This window comes from Globicephala melas, chromosome 2, assembly GCF_963455315.2.
Source record: "Globicephala melas chromosome 2, mGloMel1.2, whole genome shotgun sequence".
NCBI lineage: Eukaryota > Metazoa > Chordata > Mammalia > Artiodactyla > Delphinidae > Globicephala > Globicephala melas.
In genome coordinates this window covers 28,793,555-28,810,212 of record NC_083315.2, presented here as the reverse complement: position 1 = coordinate 28,810,212, position 16,658 = coordinate 28,793,555, and the positions used below count along the sequence as shown (strand labels likewise).

The 16,658-nt window shown below is 47.2% G+C and overlaps 1 protein-coding gene across 3 annotated transcripts in view; it reads left to right on the top strand.

Moving 5' to 3' along the window:
- The window catches only part of WDR37 (WD repeat domain 37), a 59,300-nt gene extending 51,143 nt beyond the window's left edge, over positions 1-8,157 (top strand). For all 3 annotated transcript variants that reach the window (XM_030878333.3, XM_030878332.3, XM_060293697.1), the window contains exons 12-14: positions 2,077-2,211; positions 2,666-2,780; positions 5,672-8,157. In XM_030878333.3, the coding sequence (XP_030734193.1) occupies positions 2,077-2,211; positions 2,666-2,780; positions 5,672-5,803 (382 nt within the window). In that variant the 3' untranslated portion in view covers positions 5,804-8,157. The remainder of the gene's footprint in view (positions 1-2,076; positions 2,212-2,665; positions 2,781-5,671) is intronic.
- Positions 8,158-16,658: the final 8,501 nt, after the last annotated feature.

Here is a 16,658-nt window from a genome sequence, read left to right as displayed (position 1 = left end):
TGCAAGCAGCACCAGTCACAACAGGTCTCCTGCGTGCGGGTGCGGAAAGGCCTTCTGGTCCGTGTGTCATGTCACGTCTGTGGGACTGCACTTCACGTGCCCTGCCGCGATCCTAAGCAGGCGAGAGCCACCTGATGCCTCCTGGGGTCTCCCCAAAGGTGGAAGAGCCACAAAGGTTCAGCCTGGGTCCCTGTTTCTGGAGCACTTGCTCCTCTGGCTTGTACTTCAGGTGGGAAAGTGTCACTTTGCTCCGTCGGAAGCTACGTCCTAAGAATTAGAGATAGGAGCCCTGCAGACGTTGCCCAACGTGGAGCCAGAGGAGTCGCTCGCTGCCTCTGTGTCTCCCAGGCTGGCATTTTCCACATCATGTATTTCCTTACTTTGCTGGAAAATTTCAGCAGAGTGTTACACAAAGCAGCCATGTCTCTATGTGGTGGGGGGACAGCTGTCAGTCCTAAAGAGGAGCACGAGCTCTCTGGACGCTCTGTTGATTGAGGCCCATGGAGGGAGCAGAACGTTCCAGGCTGTGCAGTGTGTGTGGTGAGTAGGTGCCGCGCCATCAGCTGGAGGCACACACTCAGCTGCTCTCGGCAGTAAGATAAATGAGGCAGTGGGAGCTTGGCGGAGCCGAGCCTTCCCACCCGCCCCTGAGGGACCTGCGTCGGAGGGGCCTTTAGAAGGATGGCCTCACCAGCTTCTCCCTTTGATGCCCTACAATACCTGTCAGGGTCGTGATTTACTGAAAACCTGACGTCTTTCAGCATTTCATTAACATAGAGTTAGACGAGCTTTTGTGGGGACTTTTTCCCACTAATTTAGCAGAATGTTAACTGAAATTTAACTTGGCCAAACCTCCTGAGGCCTCGAGTCCACAGAGAAATCACAGGCAGCAGAGGGATCTGCCCCCAGAGCCTGGCCAATGGCCGAGCTGCTCAGACAGTGCTGTGCCTCGGCCCTAAGGGGCAGCAACACCTCGTTTCTGCTCAAGCCCTTACGGTGTCCTTGTTCTTCAGATAGGGAGTTCGGGTGGGTCATCAGGTTGCTATTCAGATTTACCCTTACTTCTGCCTTTCTCCCTGTGGCGCACGTGGCCTTTGATTTTAACATAGTGCCCTCCATCCATCCACGTTGTCAGAAGTGGCAGGATTTCATTCCTTTTCATGGCTGAGTAACATTCCATTGTGTGTGTGTGTGTGTGTGTGTATACATATATATATATAATATATATATATATACACCACATTCTCTTTATCCATTCATCTGTCGATGGGCACTTAGTTTGCTTCCATGTCCTGGCTATTGTAAATTATGCTGCTATGAACATTGGGGTGCATGTGTCTTCTTGAATTAGTGTTTCTGTTTTTTTCAGATAAATACCCAGGAGTGAAATTGCTGGATCACATGGTAGTTCTGTCTTTAATTGTTTGAGGAACTTCCTCACTGTTTTCCGTAGTGGCTTTACCAATTACATTCCCGCCAATAGTGCGCAAGGGTTCCCTTTTCTCCACATCCTCCCCAACACTTATCTCTTGTCTTTTTGATGACAGCCATTCTAACAGGTGTGAGGTGATAGCTTATTGTGGTTTGATTTGCATTTCCCTGATGATTAATGATGTTGAGCAAATTTTCATGGGCCTATTGGCCATTTGTAAACCTTTCTTGGAGAAGAGTCTGTTCATATCTTTTTTTAAACTGGTTTTTGTTCTTGTTGGAATGAAATTTTTTCCCGTGTTCTGATTAAATTGATTGAAAGTTGCAGTTGGGATGGATTTTTTTTTTAATCGTCTGCTGTATAGAGATTTTGGCAGGTTCTGTCTCATCTAGTCCACCTCTTCTGGGAGCCTTTCCTTGCTCCGTTGCGTGGAGAAGTTGAGGTTGAGTAGGAGAGGTCAGCTGTGCTCGGTTGCATGCCCAGTGGAGGTTTAGGCGGGAGGGCCAGTGAGCGGGGTACACGACTCGCAGCGTCCACATCTCCACCCACCTGCCAGGGCCTCTGGCAGCAAGAGCATCTGTCTGTTACGCAGTGTGGACGCGAACTTCCTGACGAGGTTGTGACCCTGTGTCCTTCACTTGCAGCACCGTGACCTCTGCCGTGTTCACCGTAGGAGATAACGTGGTCTCCGGCAGCGACGACCGCACCGTGAAGGTCTGGGACTTGAAGAACATGAGGTCCCCCATCGCGACCATCCGCACGGACTCTGCCATCAACAGGTGACAGTGGTCCTCCTCATGTGAACCCTTAGTGTGGCTTGAAGGGGGCCTTGTGGCTTGTGTCTGCTTCATGTAAATTTGTGTTTACTTGGTAGAGCCCTGGGAAAAGTGGTTTAGACTCCGGGGAAAGTATTTTTTATTGATTCTCTAATGCATATCCAGTATTCTATAAATACTGAAACTTAGGTGTAAAATCATGTTGGTGTATTGAGCTTTGTAAGAATAAGAATGAGCCATTTATGGCCAAAGGTTACTGAGTAGTACATACGTGTAAGTTACATGTAAGGAACTTGGCCTGTTTCCTGATGCCCTAGGCAGATAATACCTGTGGTTTGCTGGTGTGATTTGCCTTGAAGTGTGAATAGTATGAAATCCCTTACTGCATCATAGTCTATAAACTCAGAAACTTGTGCTGTCATTGTTTTGTATGTAACCTGATTTTATCTCTTTGAAGGATCAATGTGTGCGTTGGCCAAAAAATCATTGCCCTCCCCCACGACAACCGCCAGGTGAGGCTGTTTGACATGTCGGGCGTGAGGCTGGCGAGGCTCCCACGCAGCAGTCGGCAGGTACGTGCTGGGGCCGAGTCTGTTCACAGGGAGCCTGGGGTCCTGGGCCCAGCATCACTGATGGATGGGAACTCCCAGCCAGTCTGGGCGTGTCCAGTGCTCCAATAGCCCTTCACAAAAAGAGAGAAATTAATTCTAACAGTGTATTTTATTTAACCAAATGCATCTGAAATAACATAATTTCAACAGATAGTCAATAGAAAAATATTCACGATTTTTACACCCATTTTCTTACTAAGTCTTTGGTTGCTGGGTTTCCATTGGAAGTACTTAGTCTGTATTTGGAGTGCATAAAATTGAAAGCTGGAAACGTTGCCTGATACCTGAGCTGAGCAGCAGCTTTTAAGTTTAAACTGAGATAATCAGGCTTTCAGTTCCTGGTCTCCCCGCTGCATTTCAGAACTCCCTGGGCACAGCAGCTGAACTCACCTCCGGGCAGGCGTGTGTCGTTGTCCTGTGGGGGCAGTGGTCGTGGGTCCTGGGGGCACCTTTCCGTGGCGGTCATGTCTCCATTTAGATGCACTTTCTCGTAAGGCAGGGGGTTGCTCCTGTTTCATCTCGGACGGTGCAGTGCAGGAGCTGGACTCGCTGGGGAGCCTGGGGCTCCGCAGCACCAGCTCAGACCTGCTGAGTCAGCATATGGGGGGGGCATCTGGGAACCTGGGCAAGTCCAAGTTCAGGGCCCAGTCTTAGCGCCAGGGGGCAGCAGGTGGAGCTATAGTGGATGAAGCCCCTGCTTTTGGGCAACACCTGCAGGCTCTGCTCCATGGAGCCCACACACACCAGTCTCTCCCTGGCTTCCTTCAGCCTTTTCTACATTCACAGTGGAAGCTGTGTGGTGGGTCAGCCAGTCCCTTGTTGTTTCCAACAGGGTCTGTGCCTGACTCTGCAATCAGTGAGTGTGTCTGCACCCCCAGTCTCCTCCGCTGCTCCTCCGCCTTGTCCTGGGAAAAACCTCGCAGCAGTTGCTAAGCCGCGGGCCCAGGGCGGTTTTGGAGGCAGGCTGGCAAGTAGATTGGTAGACAGGGAAGACATCTCTGCTGTAAGTGGCACCAGCTTCCCAGAGGTCCTCTGTCCTTCAGACAAAGCCTTGTCTTCCCTTTTGCAGCTCTTACGTGTACCGTCCCCAGTTAGTTGTGGAGCTTTGTTTTCTTTGAGTGCACTTCATAGACAAACTACTCACGAAATTAGAATAACTCAGGAAAGCTTCACCACCCCAACAAAGCCATGAATTGCTTGTCCAGGCAACTTCACATTTGCGAACTGCTGGGTATCACCGATGCAGCACCTAAGCTGCACCTTAACTGGATAGGATTCTTTCTCTTAGGTGGGCCTGAGTGTTAAATAGAACAGCTGTACAGCGTGTGAGGTCTGTGTTCTGACCCAGGAGCCCAGGTCCCTTCATGGCTTTGAGAATCTTCTCCCTCAAGAAAGGGAGTTCCAAGCAGTTCTTCGTGGTACTAATTCCATGGAGACAGTTTCATTTTTAATTGTCTGTAAACATTCAGCCTTGTAGGAATTGTAGAATTCTGTTGTGCTTGAATTAATTTCCTCCTAAAGTGGTAGGTGAAATAGATTTATTTATTTTGCTTTCTTTTTTTCTTGGCTGCATTGGGTCTTTGTTGCTGCGCACGGGCTTTCTCTAGTTGTGGCGAGCGAGGGCTACTCTTCGTTGCGGTGCACGGGCTTCTCATTGCAGTGGTTTCTCTTGTTGTGGAGCATGGGATTCAGTAGTTGCAGCACGGGGGCTTAGTAGTTGTGGCTTGCGGGCTGTAGAGCGCAGGCTCAGTAGTTGTGGCTTACAGGCTTAGTTGCTCCATGGCATGTAGGATCTTCCCGGACCAGGGCTTGAACCTGTGTCCCTTGGATTGGCAGGCAGATTCTTAACCACCGTGCCACCAGGGAAGTCCCGAGAGTTTCTTTTACTTATAGGATTTCTGTCAGCTTTTCTGAATCCTACCTCTTGTACCTGTTGTATAATATTATAGTAGCATGTTAGTGTATGTATCTGCTATAAACTTTCCAAGTAATCTGCAATATTTTTTCCAACATTCTGATATTTAACTGAATCCCTGAAGGTGGCGGGAATCTACTTGAAAGGCCATCTGTTTTATCCTTGTTTTATTTGGTACCAAAGGTATATTTCTAGCTCCTTTATTACCTGAGCCGATTATTTGTTAAAGTGGTATTTGGGGTCTTTGAGTAAATTTTATTTACTGTTTCCCACGTCACCCAGCCTCATTTATTCATTAAAAATTTCCAAAGTGACCATTTATGTATTCTTCCTGTTGACTGTGATCTGACTGCTTTTTTTAAAAAATAAATTTATTTATTTATCTATTTATTTTTGGCTGCATTGGGTCTTTGTTGCTGCACGTGGCCTTCTCTAGTTGCGGCGAGCGGGGGCCACTCTTCGTTGCGGTGCACGAACTTCTCATTGCAGTGGCTTCTCTTGTCGCGGAGCTCAGGCTCTAGGTGCGCAGTAGTTGTGGCACGTGGGCTCAGGAGTTGTGGATCGTGGGCTTCAGAGCGCAGGCTCAGTGGTTGTGGCGCACGGGCTTAGTTGCTCCACGGCATGTGGGGTCTTTCCGGACCAGGGCTTGAACCCGTGTCCCCTGCATTGGCAGGCAGATTCTTAACCACTGCGCCACCAGGGAAGCCCTGACTCCTTTTCTTGAAGAAGGAATCCTGAGGCGCTGGTGAGCCTCAATGAGTTCATCCGTGTTCCGACCCCTCTTTTCGTGGAGGCTTCTCCACCAGCAACACAGGAGGTGTCACTTGGACTAATTGTGTTCATGGCTCTCATTTCCGTTGGGTCGTTTGGGCGCGTGTGGTTCATCTGGTCCTGCTTGGGGAGCCCTGCTCTGACTGTGCTGTGTGCTTGGTCTCAGGGCCACAGGAGGATGGTGTGCGGCTCGGCCTGGAGTGAGGACCATCCCGTGTGCAATCTGTTCACCTGCGGCTTTGACCGGCAGGCCATCGGCTGGAACATCAACATCCCGGCACTGCTGCAGGAGAAGTGAGGGCACCGCTCTGAGGCTCCTCGGCAGCCAGGGACTGCGACTGCTGGCTCGCCTGGCGCTGGGGAGCCGTTGCTGTGGGTGGTGGATGCTGAGCAGGAGATGTGTGCTCTCTCCAAGCTGTACCCAGCCTGCATGAAGCGTCCAGAGTGTGCCCCTGTTGTTTATTTCTGTGTTGTGTGTGTTGGCATCACGGGCCGTAGAGGTGGAGCCCCTCCCGCGGCTGTTGGTGTTGAGTCCCTGGGTGTGTTGGGGTGACAGGAGGGCGTGGTGTCTGCGCAAGTGAAACATGAACCCTGTTCTCACTGGGAGGTGTCAGTGGTCTCCACGTTTCTGGAACGATGATCCGCTTCTGCCTTATCCTGGCAGGAGCGAGCAGGGACCTCATGCTCAGGTCTGCGTGGGGTTCCAGCGTGTGTTAACTCAGCTTCACGTCTGTGTTCTGTTACAGTTCTGTAAAATCAACTTGGATTTTAGAAGTTAAAAAAAGCATAGAATGTTGAATCTGCAACATTTGGATAGTTTATTTTGAAAAGAAAAAGTTTCTGCTCTTTTTATAGAAAATCATTTCAATCTCCTGAAGTCTCATGCTACCAAATTCTAAAATATAATGATTCTAATCACTGATTCCAGGTATTAAGCAAAATTTAAAGCACTTTAGTTTATAGCTGTGGTTATAAACAGTTTTTAGAAGTTTCAAATGACTTATCCATTGAATGTGACTTGACCTTTCTAGAAGGCCCTGCTGCCTGAAAACAAACCTTATTTATTTTCTACACCTTGGGTTTGCATGTTTCCAAGTGGGTTCACTTTCTGGGTGGTATTTGAGAGCTAATAATGCAAATAAATGAGTACTACCTCAAAAGCAAAGTATTTGGAAAACTTGGGGTGTCACTGTTACCTGGTTCATGCACTTTTTGATCTAGAGCTGGAACATGAGTTCGTTCAGAAGGCAGGAGAGGCCAGCGCAGCCCACGTACCTGAAGAGGAAAGGCTCCTTCCTCACTAGCTGCCAGCTCCCAGGGGGCGGGTGGCTCTCGGTGCCCCCTCTGCCAGGGAGTCTGTCAGTCTCGCCTTCTTGGGACTTTCTACCTGGTGTTCGTGAGCCATGTTTCTTGTTGAGTTACAGTCTGATAACGAGACATCTCAGTGCCCCCCCTCACATATGTAACCCTTGGAGGCCAGCACTGGGACAGGCACTGGAGGGTGACATTGGAAATGATCGTGATGGCCCAGTCCTGGTCACTGCTTCCGTTTTGTGGTGTCGCGGGCAGAGCGTCCCTAGAGATGGTGCCTCGCCCATGGCTCCCTTTGCCTCAGGGCCTGCGGTAGACCATCTCAGGCCTCTTGCCCTGGGTAGTCGGGTCTGGTTCTGAGATGACTCCTGGCTGGGCAGGAGGTTGGGGCCGGGGAGAACCAGAGCGAGGGACAGACAGCAAGAGTTTTAGGGCAGCTTTATAACAACAGCAGTTCAAGAGCTGGTTATTAGAGTCTGACATTCCCCAACGCCAGGGTCAGGACGGCGCAGGCTGCCGCCTGCCCTTCTGGGGTCTCCACAGCAGGGCTGTCCGCACATGCCAGCTCCTCTTCTGCTTCAGTCTCACGTCTGAGTGTCTTAGAATTACTTTTGGAAACATTGGGAAATGTCTGCAGGTCGCTAAGCCAGATTAAAGAACCAGATCTCTGCTGGATTAAAAAATTGGAAGCGTGTAAACACGTGTGTATGCGGCCACGTGGCCTGTGCAGACGAGGCTCCGCTTGCAGCCGTGTCTCCCTTGCCCCCTCCCCGTTCCTGCCCAGGGCTCGGCCCCTCTCAGGAGCAGGACCCGCTGCCATGGCTGAGAGGGATGTCTTCAGGCATCGTGAAGGAGATGGGGGTAGTGAGTGTGTGTGCGTGCACGTGTGAGTGTCCGCAGGTTTGTGCATGTGTGTGCCTGAAATGAAGTTGTGTGACCAGCTGCCTTGATCATATCTGAAATAGTGTTTGGAAGTGGAATTGGTTTTGTCCATGTGCCGACATGTCAGAATTTCATTTAATAACAAAGAGATGGGTGGTTACTGAAAACTGTGTTGATGGAGAATTTCACGAGAGGTATGTTGTTGGATGAAGGGGCGCCCTTTCTCAACCACTGCACATCAGCTTATGCAGAGCCAAAATCTGTACCTATTTTGGAATCTGAAGAATCCTATGTAAGTCATCTGTTGCTTAAATCTGTGAAAAGTTTCTTTTGGGGAGAAGGTGTGCATTTATTAGTGTTGTGTAGAAGCAGTTGTTTTCATTGTGTTGATGTAATTGTTTTTAAGTGTTCAGTGTCTTCAATGCAGTATGAAATTCATTAAAAATCCATGTTCTGTAACTACTGTTGTAAAAGTGTTGTTATTAGGAGTCTCTCTTTTTTTTTATTTTGCCTTTTTTTCATGTTTTTGCTTTGGTAAAGCATTGTTAATGGCTATTGAACATCACAATGATATAGAAGGTAAACAAATTAATTATAGTATTGCCCACTTAAAAAATTTTAATTTTAGACTTAAAAGCTCAATTGTGTTATATTTTCTATCTGTTATGCTATAATTTAACGATCCACATTACACTTCTCCATTCCTGCATCACCACCCCAAAATTTCTGAAGGGAGTTAACAATTTGACAAAATACAGGCATTTGCCAAAGTTCCTCAGAGTTTCATAAGATGCTTGTCCTGTTCTTACTACAGTTAAGCTTGTTTGAAAGTTGAAAAAAAATTGCAGTAAGAGAACATAGGCCTGTTTTCCATGGGAGAATGCAAATTAGGATTGGCTGCAGCTGCCTGTTCACCGTTCTGTTCTCACCCATGTGGATGGAGCCGTACCTGTCCTGGGAGCCCCGGCAGGTGGCAGGGCTCTGCCTGGCGTTTCTTGCCTGCCCCAGCCCTGCCTCGAACCAGGAGGCCTCGTCACCCACCTTGCATGGGCCTCAGGGGCACATTCAGTTCCCAGAGGGCAGAAATTCTCCACGATTACTCCCTCACCTTACTCTTCAAAAACATGTGAGTATTGTCTAGATTTCATAATTATATCTTCAGTTACATTTAAAAGTTTGCATATTAGTGTAAAGAACTAAGAAGGCAAGACTTGCTTTGATTTCATCAAAACGCCATTAAGGCGTGTCTCCCTCATCTATAGGTTTTCTGTTTTCCCTTAATAAGTTAGAAGTCAAGGAAGTTATTCCAAAAATCGGGAGCACCTCTTTTTTATGCAGCATACGATATGTAGTCCATATCGTGGGAAGAGGCTGAAAAGGAAATCATAAAAATTCTGTGAGTTTAAAATCAAATTTATTAAAACCATCTTTAAGCAGCTTTTGGTCAAAATGCAAGTAGATTGAGCAGCCCTTTGGCACTCTGAGGGCTGTGTGCCGTGTGGGCTGGGGCAGAGTCACAAGGGGCTGCTGCAGTCAGTTTGGTCCAGGAGGCGTTTCCAGAGAGATGACATTCAAACTGGAGCCTGAAGTTTGACAAAAGTGTCAGCAAATGAAAGCGGGGGCGAGAACAAGTGGGGGAGGGCACCCCTGATGGAGGTGCTTGAACAGGCCTTGGGAACAGCGGGTTTACTCCACATGCGCCAGGCACTTTGGCATGATGGGGCGGGGGTCCGGTTCCACGGGATTTGTGCTGAGGGGTGAGCTGGGGCAGTAGGGTGGGGAGGGCAGGGCTCTTTATCCCACAGTCAGGACAATTCACGGGCTCCCGTCATTGCGAGCACACAGGCATCCCGCGGTACCTAAAGGACGCTAAAGTGTGTGACAAGAATCCTCCCCCCACCCCGCCCCCCCCCCCCCCCCCGCAATGGTATGGGAATGTGTTGGGAAATTTCAGCCACAGTTTAGAGACTGAGGTATTTTACTCCCTACTGCTGGGCCCCTTGTCACCACCGCCCCACAACTGTGTCCTCCCACCTGGGTGCCAAGCGAGCCGTCGTTTTATGCTCCACTAACCCAAACGGGGCCGTCAGGATCCCTCCTGGGAAATTTTGGAACTAGAACTGAGAAAGTCCGTCTCTCTCCAGTAGTTCGTCTTCGTGAAAATAATGCCAAGTGCTTCAGAGTGTGAAGGGAAAATAACTATAATTCTGTGCTCGGCAAGACTTCCTTGAGGAATGTGTGTGCAATGATGGCTTGGGGAATAAACAAAAGCAGATTTCACCAGTACTCCTTCCCTAAGGGAACTTCTCAAGGAGGAACCGTAAGAAGAAAGAGTCATGAAGGAATGGTTCAAAGTGGGCCAGTGCGCCGGCGGACATCTGGGCCAAATTACGCCTGACTGGAGCTTGTGGTTTAAATGTCCATTTTTGTTTGGCTGGGGATTTGAAAGATTAAGTCTTTAAGTTATTAAATATTTATAGAGACATTTCAAGGGTAACCACAAAGAAAAAAAAACACTTTAGAAAGGTAAAAAAGAAATGATTAAAAGTTACTGTAAGGGGCTGGGAAATGTAAATAAGAACTGGGCAAAAGTGACTTTTTAGCGTATTTCTTTTTGTAGTTTTAAAAATTTCAGAACCATTAAAATATATCACCCAGTATCTGAAAAGTTCCCATTTTATGCTAGCGACAAAAACATAAGGTACCTATTGGGAAAAATGTGACAAAAATAAAAAGAGGCTTGAAATCATCCATGGGAATATTTTAAAGCTTTAACATAGACATTAAAAAAGACAAATACAGTGACAGACCATCATGTTCATTGATAGGAAGAGTCAATATTGTAAAAATGTCAGTTCTCCTCATACTGGCAAGTAGATTCAATGCAATTCCAATCCAAATCACCCCAGGGTTTTTTGAGGAATTGGACAATCTGGTTCCTAAATGTATTAGAACAAAGGCCAGAGTTAAGATGCTCAAGAAGAGAAAAGAGGAGGTCAGAAAGGAGAAGGAAAAAAAAAAAGATTACCTCAAGCCTGGCAGGGCTACAGTAAATACACGGAGGGGTTCACACAAGGATGGGGGATTGACCAGTAGAGCAGAAAGAAATCAAAATCGATTCATGCATATATGAAAACCTGAAATGTTTCAGCTCATATAATCACAGATCAGTGAGGAGAAAGTGGCTATTTAATTAATGGTTTTAGTACTACTGGTTATTCATGTGGAAGAAGGTAAGGAATTTGGATCCCTACCTCACACCAAAAGAAAATCAATTCGAGCATTGTATGTTAAAGGCAAAACACTAACATATAAAAAAAGAATATTTTTATGACTTTGTGTTTATTAAACAACTACCTAAAAATGCATTAACAATACCAGAAAAGATTGATACATTCAACTACACGAAAAATGAAAAGGTCTGTGTATTAAAGGAGTCCTTATAAGGCTGAAACAGTAGGCCACAGAGTGGTTGCAACATATAATTCACAAAGGGTTAGCATCCCAGACAGCGCACAGCAGAATCCGAGAGAATGGGGGAACTGGGTGGCAGACGTGAATAGGTACGTCACAAGAGAGAAAACATAAATGTTGTTGGTTTGGATATGAAAGGATATGGCAAATCAGAAGCACTCTCTTGTAGGTCTGGACATGTGCAGTCACTCGGTGTGTAGTAGGGACACAGTTTATTAAAGTGTCATGTCGGGAGTCCTTGCCTGACTATTGAAATGAAGATTCCTGGGTCCAACCCCAGAGCCACTGACTCAGAATCTCTTGGGTTAGGATTTAAGAAGCTGCATTTTACACAGGCTTTTGTTTGTTTAAGCTCCTGTGCAGTTTGAGAGCTGCCGTCCTGGAGAACCTTTTGCACTTGTGCACCAGGGGACGTATGCAAGGTCGTAGCAGCAAACACGGGACAACCCAACACACATCAACAGGGACTGGCAAGCAAATCATGGTACGTCTACACAGCAAAATATTATGTAACAAGATGAGTGACCCACATGCAGCTACGTGCAACTGTTGATATGTATGAAACCTTGTGAGGCACGAGTCAGCCCAGCCACACGCGTGTGATCATGGCTAAGTATTTCATGTGATGAAAACCCAGTGTTCCAAATGGTCGTCTCGGGGCCAGGAGAGGGGGTGGGGTAGGAGGAAAGGGTGGGATCAGGAAGGGCCCAGAGTTGGCAATGTCCAGTTCCTGATTTGGACAGTGGACACACAAGTGTGTGTTCCAGTTTTCACACTTTATAACTTAAGTATCTCTACAAATATTCCTTTAGTGTATCTAATATCATATAATCAAAAGAGTAATGTAAACAATTCTAAAGAGAAAGTGTGTTATTCCAGAGATGGATCAAGTGAATGCTGGTAAAATGGGGAAATTTGGAGTAATATTTTTGACTATGTCAGTCTCAAGCTTATTGCATAACCCTATTTTCTTTTTTCGCTTACAGACATGTAGTTTTATTCTAAAATGTCTGATTTTCAGTCAGTGTGTACCTTCCATGGGAGGAAACGCAAAGCCAATTTTATTCCGAGATAATGTTCTTGAAAAACAACCGTCACCAAGGAAATTGTCAAAAGGCAGAGTGTTATGCTGTCAAAATTGGGTTGTTGTCAAATACATTTTGGAAATCCTGGCTTTAAAGTGGGAAATGTAATAAGGATTTCATTTACCAGGTGTGATCGTAAAACAATAAAAGTTTTCTTATGTTCTCATAAAATGGGGACTGAAGGTAATTTCAAATCTAGGAGACAGTCCAAAAATTGTGTTGAGCAGGTGCCACGTGTCAGAATAAGAATTTTTATTCTCACAGTCTGTGTTTTGGGGAAAGAAGCATTTATTTGGCTAGGTGGATAAGTTCTGGTATATTTGCTGAAATATAATCAGTTTATAAATATAATGTATATGCATTACTAATATCTTCTAGCTCTGAATTGATTCTCAATAAATAAAAATGTCCTACTGGTTAACTTTTTTTTTTTTTTTTTTTTTTTGCTGTACGCGGGCCCCTCACTGTTGCGGCCTCTCCCGCTGCGGAGCACAGGCTCTGGACGTGCAGGCTTAGCGGCCATGGCTCACAGGCCCAGACGCTCCGCGGCATGTGGGATCCTCCCGGACCGGGGCACGAACCCGTGTCCCCTGCATCGGCAGGCAGACTCTCAACCACTGCGCCACCAGGGAAGCCCCCTACTGGTGAACTTTTAATTTTCTTTTTCAGTGATAAAATTAATTGTATATATTCTATAACTAATCCGTCTCTGGTATTATATGAACCTGATTTTCCTTTTTTTAGAAAAGATTTTATTGTGGTCTGTGTAAAATACACTGAACATATTTTGACATATTCTCCCACGAAATCACCACCACAATCAACGTAGTGCAGTTAGAACCCAAAAAGGTGTATTCATACCTGTGCATTCCCTGCGTCCTGTGCCTCCATACCCCCATCCCTGTAGCCACTGGTCTTCTTCCTGTCACTAAAGATTGGTTTGCGGGACTTCCCTGGTGGCACAGTGGTTAGGAGTCCGCCTGCCAATGCAGGGAACACTGGTTTGAGCCCTGGTCCAGGAAAAGATCCCACATGCCGTGGAGCAACTAAGCCCGTGTGCCACAACTACTGAGCCCACGTGCCACGACCACTGAAGCCCGCGCGCCTAGAGCCCATGCTCTGCAGCAAAGAGAAGTCACCGCAATGAGAAACCCGTGCACCGCAAAGAAGAGTAGACCCCGCTCGCCGCAGCTAGAGAGAAAGCCCGTGTGCAGCAATGAAGGCCTAATGCAGCCATAAATAAATAGGAAGGGAGGAAAGGAAAGGAAAAAGAAAAGGAAAGGAAAGGGAAGGGAAGGAAGATTGGTTTGCATTGCCCAGAATTTTATATAAATGCAGTTACATGGTCTCTACTTATTTACTTGTTTTTGCCTTCATTCAGAAAAATTGTTTTGAGATTATTTTGTGTTATTGCCTGTATCAATAATTTATTCTTTTTATTGCTGAGTAGTATTTCACGTATGAATGTGTCACATTGTTTATTCATCCAGTTCCTGGCTGTTACAAAATAAAGCTGGTATGAACATTTATGGTAAGTCTTTGTATTCACATATACTTTCAGTTTTCTTGGGTAAATAAATACCTAGGAGTGTAATGGCTGGACCATATGGTTAGAATATTTTTAGCTTTTTAAAAAACTCCCATTCAGTTTTCCAAAGTGGTTGTACTGGAGATTCTGGTTTCTGCTCTGACATGTAAAGAGCTTGGCGATTGTCTCTCCTTCCCACATAGGAAGATAAAAGGTGAACAAACAAATCATTGATATTTCTTAGGTCTCGTAGAGGACTGAGGGTCAGAGGGCAAACCACTGCTCCGAAAACTGGAGAGACAGATGGGCGATTCAGAGAATCACAGCTTCCGAGAAGCAGAAGCTTCTGGAGCCGGATGAGTTGGGCCCTTAAGTGGTAACCTGATGAACTGCTGAGAGTGGGCTGGCTTGAGATAAAGACCCCAGGGGCCACCGCACTTCACCGGTTAGGTTTCCAGGAGCTCCAAGTTCCCATCGTGAATATCAGAGGAAAGTTCCCTCACCTTTGGTCATAAGCCCACAGCTAGCTCCACCACAGACGCCTCCTCGTCAAGGGAGACGCTTCCCCAGAGCCGTGTCTGACGTGGGGAAGAATGACTCGGCCCCAGCCCCCTCTAGCCCTCCTGTCCCTTGTGAAGGTCACAGCCCAAGGCCCCAGGCGCACTGAAAGATGGACCTAATCCCAGGTCTTCAGAACACTTCGCATCTCCCGGCCTGACCACCACATAACTGGCTCCTGTAAAATAGCAGTGGACTTGGACATGGCAGAGGTGCTGGAGTTATCCAGCCAGGACTTTAAAACAAGGGTGATTAACATGCTAAGGGTGAACAGTGTGCAAGAAGCGATGGGAGGGTAAGCAGAGATGCGGAAACGCTAAGAATCAAAACCCCCGGGACAGTCATGAAAAATGCCTTTGAGGAGTCTTTCAGTAGACTGGACCTCGAGAAAACTTCAGTATGGGTCAATAGAAATGTCCCAAACAGGAATGCAAAGAGGAAAAAAATGAAAAAAAAAGAACAATATCCAGGGGTTGTGGGACAATTACAAAAGGTGTGATATCTACATATGGGAACACCAGGAGAAGAGAGAAAGGAACAAGGAAAAGATTTAATAATAGTTGAGAATTTTCCAAAGTTAATGACAGAAAGCAAACCACAAATCAGAGAAGCTGAGGGGATACCAAGTGCATAAATGCCAGAAAATCAACACTCAAGCACATCATATTCAAACTGTGGAACACCAAAGACAGAATCTTGAAAGGTGCAGAGAAAATACACCATACCTACAGAGAACAGTGATAAGATTAACATCAGATTTTCCATCAGAAACCAAGCAAGAAAAGAGTGGAGATGAATATTTAGTGTGTTTTTGTGTGTACAAAACAATCATTTATTATGCTTATAGATTCTGTGGTCTGGAGTTCAGAAAGGGTGTATCAAAGATGACTTTTTTCTCCTCTGCAATATCTGGAAGACTGAGCTCTGGAATTATCTGCAGGTGTCTTCTTGTGTGTCTGGCACCTGAGCTGGGTTGACAGAAAAGTTTGGCTCAGCTCAGAAGCTGCATACCTGCGTGGACTGGTCTTACAGCACGATGGCCTCAGGGAAATCAAACCTCTTAAATTGTGGCTCGAGGTGTCAACAATTAACGTCCCAGTCTGCGAGGCAGAAGCAGGAATTGGCTGCACAGCCTGTCCCGGGCACTGTCCTGAGTACTTTGTGTATTAGCTGCTCATTGAGCCTCATGACCACCAGGGAAGTAGTGCGATTATCATACACGTTTTATAGGTGGGTTGGTCCTTTCCCAGTGCCTCACCGCAGATGGGAAGAGGAAGAATGAGGTTCTGGCTGCAACAGTTCAGCTCTGGGGTTGGTGCTGACGGCGCTAATAACCCAACACTGGGGTTGGGTTCTGCCCACCTGGCCCCTGGGGCTCCCGGGCTGCAGCCGCGCCTCTGGCTGCCCTTGGTCCCCGCACCCGTTCTGACGGGCACGAGCTCAGAGCCCTGCCCCCGCTCTGCGGAGCTCCTCCCTGACTACGTCCACATGTGTCACTCCCCGGGGACAGAGTGGGTGGCGTCTGCCTCAGATGGGATGTCTCCTGCCCCTGCCTCAGCCTGTCTGCTCTGTGCTGCCCGCAGTACCCCCGCGAAGCTGCCAGACACAGAAGCCCTCCCCCCGTCGAAGTTCTCTCTTGCTTCCAAGGACTTTAACATTTCCCTGGGGAAGTGTCCCTCCCCCAGCTCTGGGGACCACACCTGAGCATCATGGGCTGTTCCCTACAGTCATTTCTGGGTCCAACCTGCAGCCTGGGCACAGCCGTTCTGTGGGCGTCTCCCCTGAGCTGCGGGGTGTCCAGGAGCAGTGCAGCACACCCCTGTCCCAGGGTCCCGCAGCAGGTACACAACACAGGAGAGAAGGGCAGTGAATGTGTCAGGTCTAGTTCCTTTACAGTGTCCGTGACGTTTTTTCCAAACCTCTGTGCACTTCTCCCAGTGGTTGCCTCTTGAAATAGTTCTCCTGATCTGAAACTACAAGCATTTATAAATCAGGGTTTCTGACATCTCTCCTTGAGGCAGGATGGCTTGCATTTCCCTTTTCTGTCTGCAGAAATGCTGTGGTCTCACCTCCTGACCCTTCCTGTTGATGGACCCTTGCCCAGGATGATCTTGGCCTCTGACTTTACACCATCCTCACATCCCTGCCAGGTGCCCTTACCTCCCCCTGGTTATTCAGTCCCCCGGGCACCGGCTTTGCCAGGTCACCCTACTCTGCGGCCCCCTTGCTTCAATTGAAAGCACTGCTGTCCAGCTGCTAATTGTGTTCAACCTGGTGACCACTCTTACTGTTGTTGACACCGTTTAATTTCTTTT